This window comes from Solea senegalensis, linkage group LG6, assembly GCF_019176455.1.
Source record: "Solea senegalensis isolate Sse05_10M linkage group LG6, IFAPA_SoseM_1, whole genome shotgun sequence".
Classification (NCBI taxonomy): Eukaryota; Metazoa; Chordata; class Actinopteri; order Pleuronectiformes; family Soleidae; genus Solea; species Solea senegalensis.
The window spans coordinates 2,934,676-2,951,965 of record NC_058026.1 but is presented as its reverse complement, the minus strand read 5'-3'; the positions used below and the strand labels follow the sequence as shown (position 1 = coordinate 2,951,965).

The 17,290-nt window shown below is 40.6% G+C and overlaps 1 protein-coding gene across 3 annotated transcripts in view; it reads left to right on the top strand.

Moving 5' to 3' along the window:
- The first annotated feature begins 2,706 nt into the window (after positions 1-2,706).
- LOC122771318 (teneurin-3-like) overlaps positions 2,707-17,290 on the top strand; it is a 72,829-nt gene continuing 58,245 nt past the window's right edge. For all 3 annotated transcript variants that reach the window (XM_044028821.1, XM_044028820.1, XM_044028819.1), the window contains exon 1: positions 2,707-2,924. In XM_044028821.1, the coding sequence (XP_043884756.1) occupies positions 2,711-2,924 (214 nt within the window). In that variant the 5' untranslated portion in view covers positions 2,707-2,710. The remainder of the gene's footprint in view (positions 2,925-17,290) is intronic.

Sequence of the window (17,290 nt, the reverse complement as noted above, 5' to 3'; positions counted from 1 at the left end):
GAAAATTGACATCAACATGTAGTTAGTTTAAGTTTCTTATTCGTCCCAAAATCATCATTCAACCCAAAAGTAATGTATGTTAATGAAACGACTTAGTGTTTTAAGTGAAAAGTCCTTTTTTTAAAACAGTAAACGTCACAAAACACAAATTCAGTTTGTGTAAAAAAAAAAAAAAATTAAATAAAAATCAAAACGGGATTAAAACGTCTCGGGAGGCAAAAAAATACAAAATAAATAAATAAATAAGTAAACACAGTGAAAGGCCACAAATCCCACATTTAAGCCACTGGACCATAACTGCTGATTAATATTTGCCCTCAAGTCACTTTAATCCTACACTGGTCCTGTTTTTTCAGCCAAATCCACTCGACATTTTCTTTTTTCTTTTCTTTTCTCCATCAACAGCGTCCAGCGAGGTTTGAGGATCTGATTTGAAATGTCACATCTGTGCGTGAAAGATTGGAGCCGACAGGCATTTGAGTCCATAATTAAACAGAGACGTGTGTGTGTGTGTGTGTGTGTATACTGTCGCTGTTTTACTGTAGTTTTTTTTAGCCCAAAGCTGCAGAAGAACAAACGAATGTCAGGATGAGATGAAGTGTAGAGTTCACTGGAGGCTGTAGAAAACACACTTTTTTCAGCCGAGTCATGTTTGGGCTGTTTATTTCTTCTTCTTTTTTTTTTAACTGTGTAATACTTTCAACAGCGTCTCAGTATCGGTGGCGTTCCTGGTTTTTATTGATGCATTTATTGATAAAACATTTGTTTTGTATATTTTCATATATTTTTAAATCGTCACCGTTTTTATAATCATGCGAATAATAATGGAATATTAATGCCCGTCCTCAGTTAGGAAGCAGCTTTTTCAGTCTTCAGACGTGCTAATGTTCAGCTGAGTGAACAACAAAATAAAAGTAAAAAAAAAAAGAAACATTTTACGACTTGAAGTAAGAAAAGAGATTTATGTCTGTTTTTAAAAGCAAAAATTGGATAAAGCTTAATCGAGCTGGGTTGCATTATTGCGTTTTTCACGTTGGTGTCTATGTAAAAAGCACAGACAAACTAGATTTTCGGTGCACACACACACACACACACAAATGCCCTCATATTGATTTTGCACTTAGACGCCGCGTCTGCTCCGCTCCTCCCAGAACATTCATGATGATGAGATTCAGACGAAAACATTACACTTTTATCAGCATCAACCAGACACCATAACGTTACTGTTGATGGAACCTTTTTTTTTTTCTTCTTCTTCCAATAACTAATTATATTCTTTTTAAAAGAGAGAACATTTGTATGTGGACACACAAACACACGAGAAGAAGAAGAAAAGCCACTTAGCATTCAGAAGTCACTAAATGCCAAGGTTGCCGCATCGATACGCGATTGATTTCTTTGCCGCGTTCTGCTTGTGAGGCACGGCGGCGGCGGCGACCTCGCGTTCAAACCGACACCCTGCGCGCTTGCAACAAGTTTGGCTCGAGTTTGCGTATCAATCACTTGTCGGTGGTGGGCGAAGACGCGGTGGATCAGCGGGGAGGGATGCGAAGGACAGGGGGCGACGTTCTCGATGAGGCCTGAATGAATGATTTGGCAGCGGTTGCAGTCAGAGACTGTGTAACGTGAAAACCTGGGAGTGAAGTCGCCGCACTCGCTGTAACTTCACGAGCTAAAGAGTTCAAGCACTTCCACTTTGTTACTGACTGACTTCACTGGCGGAGAGTTCGACTGATATTGTGCTTTCCGTTGTTTTTGTGATCATCCAAGAATCCGCCCATGGAATGATCACAAGATTCGACGTCCCCCCCAAAATATCTTTGTCAAAACCTGCCGTATTTGAGTGATATTTGGTGTATGTGTATGCAGGTTCAGACACTCTACCATCACGATGAGTTTCATCAAGATCTAATCCAGGTTACAGATTTGGCGCCAATTTCAAATGTTCCAGACTTTCTATACAGAACCAGAATGTTCCTCTGGATCTGGATCTGTAAAACAAAGGCCTTGGCGGTTCTGGAGATTTGCTCTCGGTTACACATATACTGTAAGTGTTGCTCAGTAACTGGTTAGTGGATTATTATCTGTTATATTTAATATATCAACCAAAACAAGATCTCTCAGAGAGCTAAACCTGCGCCTAGGCCTAAATCAAAGGTTGGGAGTTTTGTGTTGACAAACGACAAAAATGGCGTCTAATGACTTTTGGCCGGGGGAGAACTCCGTGGAGCAAGTCTCTTAAAATCCTAGTTTTTCTCTCGTCATCATGTAAAGCACGCCTCTAGCGTGCCGGGGCTGGCAGGGGGGCGGGGTTTGTGATTGGAGAGCTTTACCAAACTCTGCAAAGTTTTCAACCCAATTGAGTGAATCGTTGGCAAATAACTTAGTGAGCATAAATAATTGAGTGATCAACACATTTTTGCAGCCCTGCAGTTGATGTTAAAGCTTGAGTGAAATGTTCGCAGTGGCATATGAACGTGGTATCGGAGTACGAGCACCTTAGTATCCGACAGATATCCGACATCAGCAAACATCATCACACTTCACGTCTTCGTTTACATTTTTTGTCACGCTTTGGTTGCTTTTTGTTTATTCTTTCTTTAAATTTAAATCATTCCCATCATTCATTCATTCATTCATTCATGTTTTTTCTTTCTTTTTCTTTTTTTTTTTCTCCTTTGGTTTGTTTCCCGTTTTCCTAGGTTCTCCCATGCCCTCCCCCTCCTGTCCATCATCTGTCATTGACCAATCACATCCTCAGTCAGTGAGTCCCCGTGACAACCTGTTGTTAGGCAACACGGTCGAGCAAGACTCAGAAGAGGAGGTGGAGGAGCAAGTGGAGGAGCGAGAGGAGGAGGAGGAGGAGGAGCGAGAGGAAGAGGAGGAGGAGTTTGCTGCCCGCTTGTACTCACCTGTAACACATGGTAAAAATCACGTTATTTGCTTCACGAGGAACTTCTTCTTTATGACCTTTAGTTTAGTTTTCCCTTTTTATCAAATATTGCACAAACTGAAAATGGCTTTCACGTAAAAAGACAAAGAACTTTGGGACAGAAGATCGAGAAGGAGGTCGTTTACATCGAACTCAGCCCGTAGTCCGGCTAAGACAGACAATCGGACAACTTGCCGAGTCTTAAGAGTATACATGCGGAGGAGAAAATTGATTTATTGGCCCTTTTTCACAGAAAAAGAAGCAGTGGACGGTGAGGATGGACGGCGCTGCTGTGGTTCTGTTTGTTTTGCACCTGCTGTGCGTGTGTCTTGTGGTCGCCGCGTTGTCCGACGCGGCCGCAGGTTGTACGGTTGTCGTTTTGGTGCATGTGCAGAAAGCCTAGTCCGACTAAGCGTATGCATGCAGGAGTAATCAGACTATGAATCACATTATCCAGAGGTATGTTAGTCTGACTAAGATGAGCATTTACATGACACAATGAAAACTGAATTATTGTCTTAGTCCGACTAAAACTGGACTGACTGCAAACACACTGGATAGTGGAACTATGGTGATAGTGGAACTATGTGTCGTTTTTAAGTCTTAAACTGGAGAAGAATCAAGCGCTCCGTGGACAGTGGACCGTCCTGGTTTCTTTGTTCCTCGGTGGACACCGCGTAGAGGTTGAGGCGGATGGCCATTTTCTCGATCACGGTGGGAGCTCATGCGACTCCGTGGAATCCAGCATTATCAGGATCCGCTCCAGTTGCTGTCATGCCTGCTAACAGTGACTCGCCACATGGCAAACGTTAAGGCCGCGAGTTCATGATGAAACCCTAGCGCGGCTGTTAAATACCCCGGAGCCACGGGGGCCGAGGGTCGGTTTGGAATCAGAGCGCTGATCTGAGACCAGGTTTGCCTACGGAGGTTGACAAGCACCAGATGCCTGAGTCGCCTCGGCTGGCCCGTGTCCCTGAGTCGGGGCTTTTTATACTTTAGCAGTTTGATAGGAAACAGATTTTTCGATGGAAGAAGAAAGTGAGCGAGCGGACCACAAGCCGGGGTCGGGCTACAACAGGAGAAGGGGGCATGAAAGAGAGAAAACGAGGAGGGAGGAGACGCAGAAGAACGAGAAAGACAGCTGCATGTGATGGAAATAGAGAGACAGACAGACGTCTCCTCGCATATACATTACTATCTAAACATAATCAGAAACGGCTCTGAAACACACTCTAAAAGGTTGTGTGTGTGTGTGTGTGTGTGTGGTCTTCTTCTCCTAAAGTAGTCCCAGTCTGACCTAACCAGCCGATGTTCAGCCAAACATCTAAAATATCACTCTCACCACTTCCTGCACGCAATTTCTTTTCTTTTAATTTGCTCGTCGTCGTCGTATCGCTCTGGATCCGTTTACTTGCTTTTCTTTGCACTTTTCTCTCTCTCGCTCTCTTTGGGGAAGTCGAGCACCGAGGCAAAGTAAACAAAGAAACCGTTTCTGCTGATATTTCCTCAGATATAAAAACACAGTCATGCAGCAGGCAGCCTTCTCTTCTCCTCTCTTTTCTTTTTTTTTTTTAACACTCTCCTTTATTTACACGGAGGAGAAGAAGCCGAGCGCGAAGGGGAAAAAAAGGGGGAATTGGAGACAGGAAAGTCGTGTCCGTTCCTCCTCCAGAACGCATATTTTCACGGCTGTTTGCGGCAGCGACTTCTTTCTGAATCATCGGTGGGAAAGAGTAGGTTTTTTTTTTTCTGAATTCCCGAAAGTGCATTGAAAACAGGTTTTCAGGATAGAAGCCGCTGAACGTCGGAGCCGAAGAGATTTTCATGCAAACAGTTGTGACAGTGATGTACAACGCAGGAGGACACATTTTTGCTGACAGAGGACAAAGTTGTGTTTGTTTTGCTTGAATCCTATTTGTTATTACAGGGTTGTTGTTGTTAAAAAGCATTCTACTCTCTCTTGTGATGTATGACTCGGGTTTAACGACACGTCCAGGTGGAAGTCTCGCTTTACTTTAACCGCACACACACACACACACACACACACATTGTGTCTGGAGGGGTTTGTTTTATGGGGTGGAGAAAATCTGAAGTCACAAACGTCTCGGGGGGGATTTAGTTTACTTCTAAATTCGTAGGTGGATTTGTTTTGCAGTTTGACGGCAAAAGTTAAACTTCTTTAACGTCTCGCAGACAATGATGGACATAATTACTCAAATGAAAACACATTAAAAGAGTGAGATAAAAGTGTTTGAGTCTAGCGAATGAATAAACAACAGGAACATGGTGAGAAGAAGCATCGTAAACCTTCCGCGAGACAAAGACACAGAGCTAAATGTTTGCAGTTCATCCTCTTGAGACAAAAAAATATAAAACACGTTCAGTAAAATCCTGATTTAACACAGGTTTTGTCTGTGTCGAAATATCCGGTGCCTTTTTCTTTTAAACACAAGCTCACAGTTCAGCTCAAAGTTCAATATCGAGTCTGCACTTGTCCCTGAGACACATTTTCTATGTTCTGGCCTGTAACAGTGGTCATTTCAGCCATGTTTGTAAATATATATTTATTTATTTTTTAGTCAAATGAATCAATAAATTCATTTGTATTCATGTTATTTAAAACGGTTTGTATAGTTTTTAAGTAAATTTGGGAATCATTGCACTAAACAGACCCTTCTTTGTGATGCATTCAAGGAACCTAGTAAATTTCAATACTGGGGGTTGACCCAAATCAGGTATTTTGATACCAATTTTGTTATTGGTATTTGAAAAAATGAATAAATACTTAAAATAATGCACCAGTTTATCTAAGTGTTGCTTTATCAACATCATTATTATTATTATTTTCACCTTGATGTATTTTCTTTGGCAGCTTAATCTCGCGTGAAGGCGACTGACTATCAGTACATTTGCTTTAGAAACAATTTCTCTCTATTTCTGTTTTTTCTCTCTCTTTAATTTGGAGAAAGTTGTGAAAGATGCAGTAACTGGATCGTTGAAAGCCATGGTTCTCAAACTGTGGTGCATGCACGGCCAGTGATACGCAAGCTTCCTCTGGTGGTTCTCGGTGTAAAGCGTTTGAGAAGCGCTGGTTGTTGGACTGAACTCATCTGGTGACTCTGCTGTGAAAATGAGGTCGTCGTCTGCGTACACGCGCAGCAAAACCGAATGATCAAGATTACGAAGTTGTCGATTTCTTTGTAGTTTATTCTTGAAAACTTGGCTTTTTCTGTTTTATGTTTCACAGGACACGCGTGCCTCATCATTTACACTGGTGTCCAGTCTGCTACAAAACAAACCACTTTATCTAAGTGTTTATCTATAAGTGTTGGCTGTTGTTTTATCAACATTATGTGCGGTGTTAAGGTGATGATTCTCCCATTGATTCTCCATGGTAACTGAATCTCGTCTAATGGTCACTGACTTTAATTTAATCGGCTTTAGAAACAACATTTCTTTGTTTAACTCTTTTTTTCTTGTGTTTGTGTAGCACTGTTCACACTAAGAAGAACTTTCAAAGTGCTTCACAAAGGCGTAGAAATATATTAAAAAATGGCAGAATAAAATTAAAATAGACTTTAAAATCACAGGAGGAAAAAGTGTGATTAACTGAATTCATAACTAAGATGATTATTTAAGAATTCTTTTGGGGGGGGGCTGATTTTAAATGAGCAGCCCTCAGGTGTTCATTTTCAGAAAGTGTGGACATTTTCAGAAAGTGAGAACATTTTCAGAAAGTAAGGACATTTTCAGAAACTAAGGACATTTTCACAAACTAAAGACATTTTCAGAAAGCACACAGGGAGAACAACAGAAGATTTCCCCGTGTGCATGAGGGATCAGCTGCTTAAAATAAGTGCTTATATCTCCACTTTGACATTGGCGACAAAAGCTATAAAGAGACAGCTAAGGAAAATGTGGAATTGAATTTGTTAGATTGTGCGTCACCTCTGATACTGAGGCTCCTGGTGCCTGTTTGACTCTGGAGCGGTCGCTGTTGTTGCACATGAAATCAGAGAGTGAGGAGGAAGCCGCGGCGGGGGGAGAGAAGGCTGCAGGGCACTGAGATGGACAGAGTGAAAAAGATGAAATTAGAAACTGAACAAGCAGAGCCTGAACTGCAGAGGCATGAACTAAGTCTGGCTGATAATCCCTCTTGGTCTAAGCAGCTGCTCAGAAAAGACTGATTTGAGCAATTTGAGGTTATTTCCTGGATTTAATAAGGATTCTAAAACTTTCCTCTCGCTGTTTTATAGTCCAGCTGAGGCACATAGGGGTCTGAAACACTTACACATCACATTTGGTATTTTAGCGCAGTCTTTAAAGGGCCTATGTGTAAAACCGCGTCCCTAATTAAATGTGTAGGAGCAGTTTGTTCAAGTACAACGTGTGCGAAATTGACAAAAATTGGCCCCCAAATCACAGTTCGGTCCAAAATGGCCGTCTTCCTGTTTGGTTTAGGGCAGAACGCTGTTAATTCCTGGATTTAATAACGATTCTTAAACTTTCTTCTCACGGGTTTCAGCATCTAACTGAGGCTCGCTGCGCTCTGAAACACTCACACATCACATTTAGTATTTTAGTGCTGAATAGAATAGAATAGAATAGAATAGAATAGAATAGAAGTACAGAGAGTTAAGTTTTCAACTCTTGTCCCTCGTCTGGCTTTTACATGAACAGTATAATAACATATACGTAACAATGATCAAATGACAGCATTGCAGGACATTTTCAGAAAGTAAGGACTTTTGTAGTGAGTGAGGACATTTTTTAGAAAGTGAGGATGATTGTTGTTCATTTAAAGCAGCTGTGACTTTGGTTGGTGATCTAATAAATGTGTTAAGCACTGTTCCTTTAACAACGTATGTCAAAACAATGGGTTTTAATCGACTTTTTGTGTTCATGATCCACTAATAACGCTTGAGCCGTCCGTCCGCGAAATGGCGCCGACTACATTTGGCGGTATTTTTAGTTGCCGCGCGAGCAGGTGAGAACATACGGTGATTAAAGGTCGCGTTGAAACGGTGACGGCAGAGAGTTGAGCAGATGCACAGCAGCGAGGAGCGTGAAAAAGGGAAAGAAACGTGTTTGCAGACTTAAACATCACAGAACGACAACACTGTGTCTAAATGTGTACATCCTGATGCAGCGGGAAGCCAAACGTGTCCTGACAACCGCAAGACAGAGCTGCAATGTTTATCTGTGCGTCTTTGACATAAATACATTCAAACTGTGTTTTTTTCACTGGCAGCTTTTTTCAAGTGAGCTTTCTTTTCTTTTCTTTTTTCTTTGTGTTGTTATTTCATCCTTTAAGTGAAACAGAGTGTGGCGCAAACGCTGCACTTTGATTTTTATATCCACCACTGCCTCGGGATGAGTCTCCTTGTAGTCAGTCGCGCAACTGAAGGATGAGAAAGACGGAGAAATCCCAGCGACTGTTCGCGGTGACAGACTGGACGCAGCATGTTTGTTTGTTTGTTTGCGTTATCTTTCTTTGTTTGAATTTCAAATTCAGTTTCAAAACTGCCTGTAGATGCGAGACGGTCTGTCAAATCACGGATGGGTTATTAGTCGTGTTGTTCTGTCACATTATAAAAAAAAACACTGTAAACACAATGTTTGCCTAAACAGATTTATCCTCGGAGTCACGTAGAGTCTTGAAATTTGAATTTCGGTTCCTACGTTGGCTGAAAATTAATATTTTTTAGATCCCAATTTGAAACAGTGTCGATGGATAACTCTTATTTTCACTCTCTGTCGTCCGTGTGAATTAAAAACGGTCACAGGCTCAAATTTGTATCAAACCTCTTGTCGTTGCATGATAATGAATCATAGTCAAAATGTTGATAATGAAAATATATATACTGTATATAATTATAAATTAAACTGTATTAGTGCTTCCCAAAGACTGGTTCAGGACCCACAGATGGGTTGCAGGTGATTTTTTTTTTGGGTCCCCAAAGACATTTGCAGGATTTTCAGTCTCAGTCTTTTTGATAAGATTTATTTGTTGTATATGTTTTAATAACAAGCTTAAAAAAAAGTTTTCATTTTTCTACCAAACATGACATCATGGAAAGGATTCACCTACCCGTTCATGATGATATGGCTGTAAATGCATCACTACATTGTCATGATTTATGTTGTGTGATTTGGGTCATGAGGCCAAAGGTCGCGACTCTTCTATAAAGAATATTTTTTACAGCCATTTTGGGAAGGTGACATTTTCTGCCGCTAGGTACAAAAGAGTAAGTTTTTTTGTTTTTTTTTAATCTGACACTGCAAAAAAAAAAATCAATGTTTCTGCCAATCATTGACCCATCCCATTATTATCAAATTCTCCTTGAAATGTTTTTCGATAAAAAAAACCAGTGGAGTTATGTAAACAAACTGGCATTTAAAGGGTTAAAATGTTTGTTTGTTTTTTTTATTCATATTTGATATAGTTTTAAAAGACTGACTCATTTAAAGTGGCAAAAGATATTAATATAGAATATTTTTTACAGCCGTTTTTTGCGAAGATGACATTTTCTGCCGCTAGGAACAAACTAGTACGTTTTTTTTTTTTTTTTTTAAAGGAACGCTTAGGGGTTAAACAAATCTGTTGTTTCTGTAATCTCAACACAACATGAGATGACTATTCAGAGTGGACTTTTCACGGGACCCTCTAGTCTGAGACTGTCATGTTGATTCATGGGCACAGTAATTAGGTTTCACATCAACGTTTTTCTCCTCGTAGATTTGTCTCACACCGCTTTGACTCAGATCAGCTCAGAGTTTACTGCGAAGAAACAATTACAGTATTGTTTATTCTCACACTAATAAGCCGTCCGGTTAGTCCCACCGCATCGAGCGTTCCAATCAAAGACGGGTCGCTGCTCTGTTAAGTGTTTTAACGCAGCAGACGAGTAAACAAATACAAAAACGTATTTTCCCCCCCGAGAGTGAAGGAACAGAGACACAGAGGCTCTCAGCTCCACAGCACAAAAAAACAGAAAGAAAAAGGTCTTTTTCTTTCTTTCTTTTTTTTCAAATAGTGGGACGACGCCAGGACTTATTGACGGCGTCTATTTGAACGAGAACGAGGGAGGTCAGGCAGAGAGAGAGAGAGAGAGAGAGAGAGAGACACTTAGTGCTTCTCTACGTTGAGTCCAAGTCGGCAGTTCAGTTCTCCTCAACACCAGAACCAATCAATGAGCCACTGAGTGACAGAAAGGAAGGAGGGAGACGGAGAGATGGAAAACGAAAACATTTCTTCTCAACACCAGAGCGAATCAATGGCAGCAGTGGGAGGGGAAAAGAAAGAAAGAAAGAAAGAAAGAAAGAAAGAAAGAAGATTAATGTAGATAAAGAAGGAGGAAAAGAGTACAGAAGTCTTTCTAGGTCTACATATACATTTTATATTTCTTTACAGAAAGGTTTTTATATGTTTAGCAGTTTTAAAAATATATATTGTTGGTCAATCTCGTTAAATATTACAGATTTTAACAGTTTGAAAAAGTGTTTATGAAACAACACGTATGTGTATATATATGTACACACAGTATATAATATTATAGATGAATAGATGAAGTTTGACAAAGTGCAACTCTGAGCATCGCGACATGATGATATTATTTTAATTTTGTGATGATAATGAGGTCATTTCTCGTGTTGTAATGTAAAATGATGTCACGTAGGAATAATATTATTTCTCACTGAGGTTGAAAACATTTTATCATTTCACTTATTTGATAGAAGGTGTTTATTTCTCATGTTATGATGTGAGAAAATTTGTAATGAAATTTGTAAAAAAAAGTTGTAATGAGATTATTTCTCATCATGCAAGAAAATTTCAAGTTGTAATGAGATTATTTCTCGTGTTATAATTTGAGAAAATTTCAAATTGTAATGAGATTATTTCTCGTTTCTCACGAATGTGGCACATTTCACATTAGAATTAGGTCACGTTTTAATATAAAAAATTTCACATCACAATGCGATTTTTTTGCGTTATGATGAAAAAAAAATAAAATAAAAGATAAAATTGTTCATGTTATCATGTGAAACATTTCACTGATTCATTCTTCTCGTCTCCGTGGCAAAGCAGCATATTAGTACGACTCCAGTCGAAAAACACAGGGTCCCACGTCACGTCTGCCTGCCGCGCTTCATTACGTTGAAATCCCCAAACTGCACAAATGATTTTTTTAATTTGGCTTAAGTGCAAACTAATGTGATCTTTTACAAAACTCTACGACCTTAATCAGCGACCAGCGCTGGAGAGGATCAAGGGAAAATGTGGATGTCAAGGCAGGGACTCTGAGTAAATAATACTGCTAATTTACCAATTTAATATCCCTCTCGTAGTCTGGATATATTTTCCAGATGCACCATGTTTATTGTTTTCAAAGCATTTTTAATGGACAAATTCCTTCGGCATGGCTGTTTAATATCACAGCTCACTCCCGGGTAATGTTGGCTCTGCTTCTGCTTTGTGGATCAGGGATTTATAACCACAGACTGGGACCAAGGACGCTGGTTCACACACACACACATACACATGTGCTGAATAAGCAGAGGGTTGGTGGGGGGGTGTTCCCGTGTGTGGGGGGGTGTTCCCGTGTTCCCATGTTCCCGTGTATACGCTCTCAGCACTGACAGTAACCTTCCCCTTCTTCACACTGAGCATCACAGATTAAATACTGTCAGGTACCAGCTCTTCTTAGTTTTACTATTGTGAGAGTGTAGTGTTTTTATTTTTACTGTTAAACAAGAACAATATCTATTGGAAGTTAATGTTTAGTTATGTTATGGTAAATGGTTTGTATTTATTTAGCTCGTTTCTAGCACTTGGTGACCACTCAAAGCTGCTTTTACACTGCACTTCTGGCGCCAGGGATCGTACCCACAACCTTCAAGTTGAAAGACGACTCACTGGACCACTGAGCTACTGTCACCCCGTATTCTCTCATCATGTTTGCATGCAGCGTTTAATCCAACTACGGCCATAGACTGACTAAGACAGACAATTGGACAATCATGTATGTTTATGCTGTGTCTCTCTCTATAAGATAGTGAATCAGTTTCCTGTTGACCTTTACGTGACATGGACTCCTTCTACTTCCTGGTCAAAGACCGGGGAGGACATTTTGGTCCATGCCCAGTCCGACTAAGCGCGTACATGCAGACTAACTAATCGGACTATGAATCCAGGTGCGTTAGTCCGACTAAGACGAGCTTGACTAACGTTGGACTCTTTTTAGCGACTTCTCGCCACATTTGTGTCGTGGAAGAACAGCACACCAAACAAAATGTGTCACAAAAGGCCAGTTTTCAGGTATTTAAATCGAAATTTGCTGCAAAATGTGTTTAAACCAAGTTCTTCATCATCTGTTAATAAGCTTCCGACGAAAATCGTGTATTTAAGGCTGAAGCAAACGAGCGGTCCTGCGAATGTTCAAGTGTTAGAAAAAGTGGCAATAAATACTCAACACTTTAGTCTTTAAAAGCATTTTATTAGTATTAGATATGTATCTGATTGTGTTATATAACTTTTTAGACGTAGCGTTGATGAACACTGGCAACATTTTCCGTGCGTTCATCATTATTCATTCATTCATTCATTCAATTCTCACACTGACCTTGTTATCATGAGAGGCTTGTGAGTGTGAATGTCATTGAGATTCAATAGAATTTTTTAATAATCTGCTCTCATCTTATACTCGAGCCAACAAAGGAGGAAATAAAGAGTAGGACACAGTGTATGGATCATGGACGTCGGCGAGGACAAAAAAGGTAGAAAACAAATGTTAAATAGTGAAAGCAGGGAGCTTTAGACGATCACAGTCTCACACATTAACGACTTGGACAGAATGATCGAGCGAAGGGACACACTGTGTGTGTGTGTGTGTGTTGGGGGTGGTTCTGAGAGCTGACTGGGCAGGAGAAAATGAACGGGTGAGCAAAGGGAGAGTGGATTATGGGTCAGCGCACTGGTGCGACAATAAGGAGGGATGAATTTGAAGGGCTGATGAGAGGCAATGAAAAGGCTGCAGCTGTAGGAACCGAGTGGAAGATAAGAGAGGGAAGGAGGGGTATGAGAAATGGATGGAAAATCAACTTGAATAAAGGAAGAATAACTTTAGTGACTTTATTTTTGTTGATATTAGTTTCAGCCAGACACCAGCCGAGCGAGTGTTGGAGAGTAAAGTGAATTAAAAGACGGACATTCCTCACATTTATAGATGGATATTTTATATTTTATATTTTGGCTTGAGCCCCTTCGCCTCGTTTCAAACCCAGTGAACATACCTATTTTTTTTGGGAGGGGTTCCATGAGAAATAGAACCAAAATAACCAGCCCCCGAACACCATTCCATTCTTTGGCACCCTTCCCTTGGGGCTACCAGAGTAAAATGGTACGGTATGTTCAGTCAGCTGACTGGGCGACAGAAAATCGCGATCGGTGCTTCTTCAACGCTCGCTCGTCTGTTCTCATGCAAAAGTTTGGCGTCTTGCTGACGAACGGAGCTGCTGGGACGTCCTCCTTTGTTGTCCGTTGTGTTGCGTTCAACGACGTCGCGCTACGTATCTCGCTGGCACAGCCCACATCCTGCCGACCAAGTAAAGGTGCTGTGTTCTGACCCGCTAGTACCTTTTTTAAATAATTGACCAAAAATTGATTGGTTGGCCATTTTCCACACCTTCCACCACTTTCTGTACGAGGAACCACATTGTGACCCAAATAAAAAATATTGTACTGATTCACTTACAGCTGTAACCCATTTCCAAGAGACTTTTTTTACATGTGTTGTCCAGTTGTCCCTGGTGTCTCCAGAGCATGTGTCCACTTTGTAAAAAGCTGGACTATCCCTTTAAAGTCACCTCGCCTGGGCACATAATCAGTGTAGGATTTAGTAATTAACAGCCCGGTTGCTGTTTTTGGATCATGTTACGAACTTATACTCATGAATAACTCATGAATCCATGTGTGTGTGTGTGGGGACAGACAGGGGAAAGGTTCACTTGTCATTGGTCCAGCTGTCTTTGGAACGATTCCCTCACACATTTCGCCGGAGAGAAAACATTCTAGAATTTCAATCCTGAGGGGAAAACGTGTAACCGAGCACAAAAGGTGATCTCTGTGAGATTCTCCTCGCGCCTGTGACGACTCTTTATGGGCTTATTTATCTTCTTAACGTGATGTATATTGTCCCGTGTGCTGGACGCGAAGAACAGCGGCAGGTTTTTATAGCGCGTGGGTCTCACTCGGGACCAGAAACTGAAAGATAAAACTGTCATGCATATTTCTACACCGTTGGGGATCGTCGCTTACACTGTGGCTGTGGGTTAGCAAAGTCACTCATAAAGGGTCCGAAGTGAATTGTGACCGACATGTTGACCAGAAAGATGTCAAAGAAGTCGATTGGACGATACCGGCTGTCAATCACACCGGTGTCCACTTATGTGGTGCTGTACCTCAAAAAATAGAAAACTGACGTCATGTTTTACGGAGGTGATGGAGACCATTAACTGTCATTATAACAATAATCAGTGGAGTCGCCCTCTGGTGGCTGTTTAATATATTTTTTACTTCCAGGTTGAAACCCCAGATAACTAATTTCCCTTTTTATATACTGCACTCTAGCGATGGTTCGAAAATCCAAATTTTGGGATATATCAACGTTTACTATCCCTGGCAGTTTTTACTCGCCGGACGTCACTACTTCATGTCTCCCCACGGTGGCGCCGCTCAAATGAATGAGGTGAAAACTTGGGTGGAAGTGACCTTTGTTCCTACGTTTGAAGACAAGTCGCTGCGTTTTCTGTTGGCGAGTGAGCACAAGGTCTCATTTACTCGTATGTAAATAACGTAACGCAAACTTTATGTATGGCGTTCATCTCTCTCTTTCATGGTTTCTCGCAAATCTTTTCCACAGAAACAGTCAAACTTTGGTCAAAGTTCTCGTAATACATCCTGTAAATAAGCATATGTGCTGCCAACTAGTGGTCGGAGGCTTAGATACAACAGAAGTCAAGAATATTATGTTTGTATTGATACAGCACGTGGAAAAGTCAATGAAGTGATATTTTCCTGTTTTTTAGAATCCCTAATTTCCACTCCACATCCCATTTGCCTTAACCCCGAATGGAATGAACTTAATTTCAATCACACACCTCTCTCTAAATGTGATGTCTTCAGAGTGTTGTTGTTGTTGTTGTTGTTGTAGATTCTTCCTGTGGCACCTGGACTTAATTAATTCTGATTTTTCGGGTTCATCCAGTGAACCGCAAAATCTCCCGGTGAAGGGACTGAAGGGTGTGACAGCTCTCCAGGAGTTTCCTCTCTAGTTCAGTGCCTTGGTTCTGTGCGCCTTTCTTCTATTTCCCTTCTTTTATTTCTTTTTTTTTAACTTCCTTTCTTTGTTGGTGTTATTAATGGAATGTTTTCTGCTGTTGAAGTTGCTTTCATTTTGATAAAAAATGACAGATAAGTGACAACAGTGATTTTATGGAAGTACAAAATAGGCCTAACTTACTAATAAATAAGCATTTATTCACATTTTTTACCATTTATTAATGTTTCTTGTGCAAGTGTAAAACATGAGATCTCTTCACTAAGACTTCATGAATGTATGGGAGTTCAAAACGAGCATTTATTTACCTTTGTTAACCTCTGTAAATGCTCCTTTTTGAGCCCTAAACAACTGCACAGACACAAGACATGTTAATGAAGGGTAAGGACAGTTAATAAATGCTTAATTAATGCTGCTTATTGTTTACTAGTTAAGGGATACAGGTTTTTACGCTTTACAATAAGGGTCACAAGGCGCTTAACAGATTTAAATACATATTCAACTTCACACACGCAGTAATCTTTTAGAAATGTTAAGTATTTAAGTGAAGACATTTACAGTTAATCAGACTGTCAGTGTACAGTTATTTCTGACATTAACTGCAGCTTTAAGGACCTTTGATTAATATTAATAATTTAATTGGCCTGAATAAATGTTGTTTAACGTGTGAATTAACTGTTAATAAATGCTCACATGGCAGGAAGGTAATGCTCGTTCGTGTTCCCGCGGCTGTAAAGTGTTACCCAGAGAACATTAACCGCGCCGTTAAGTGAACTGTGTCTCTACACGTTTCCTGCGAGACTTGACGTTCATGTGCTGCACAAACATTCACAGGAACAGGAACAGGGAACGGACGAGTGAGCGCACGGAGCAGAGAGAGAGAGAGACCGCGGTCCCGTCTGTAATGGCGTTGACGGGGAGGACGGATCTGCTCAAACGCTTGTGATTATTATTTCATTTCACTCGGCCCCAAGTACAATAACGAGCTTGATGGGACGCGTGGAAGTACAGTACCGCTGCTGTTTCTCTGCGGCAGAACAAACGAAATGACCATGTGATCTAGAAACGTCCTGTTTTTGTCCGTTGGAACCTGGAAAATATTCACGCTTGAATTCATCGCTTATCAAAGTAGAACTGATTAAGAATGGATTGATCGTTGCAGCTGGTAGCTGAAAAAACTGCTGCTTTTATTGAGGGGAAAAAACACAAAAGATATCACATATCGATACCGATACTCTTAATGATACTACGATACAGCGTCGTATTTGGTGCTGGGATTCCTGAACGTTTGTCTGTTATATATATAATATTTTACATGTTGACCACGATCTGGAAAACAGAATGGCTTGATTCCACTTTTTTGTGTCCAATACCAATATCGATATCACAATCTTCACAATGTTCCGATACCGATATCAGTCCAATGCAGTCTTTTTTTCAAGCAAAATACTAAGATGCGAAGTAAAAAGTTTGTTACTGTCCTTACAGTCTGTGCTTAATTGTGTATTTACGTGATATTTAGGGTTTACAGATTGTATCCCATTTCACGTTTCCGATATCTGATCCAGTGGTTTTGACCGCTATCGGGCCAATACTGATACCGGTTTTTGTTTTGAAACAATTGCTCTTGCATGACAGGGGATTGTTTGGACCAAAACACACATAACTTCTGCTGAATTCAGCACAAGCGAGAGAGCAAGTAGGAAAATAAAACACCCAGTTTACTTTTCAGAATAAAAACGTCCCATGTTGACACCACATATTTCTAATATTTCACTTAAAATACATCGCAGAAAAAATCCTCGCAGGCCCAGCCCCTGCTCCGGTGTTCTTCGGTCGGTAGAAATACTGCTCCTTTCCGTTTCCGTTCGAGAAGTACCCAGAAGTTCCGAGTTAGTTTTCAAGTTTTGGGGGTCGCCAAATATATTTGGAGACTTTTCTTCAAGTGCTTTTCCTAAGATTTATTCAACAACTTGTGCACTAAATGCAGTTTTCTTGGGAGAAGGTTGTTCCTGTGGGT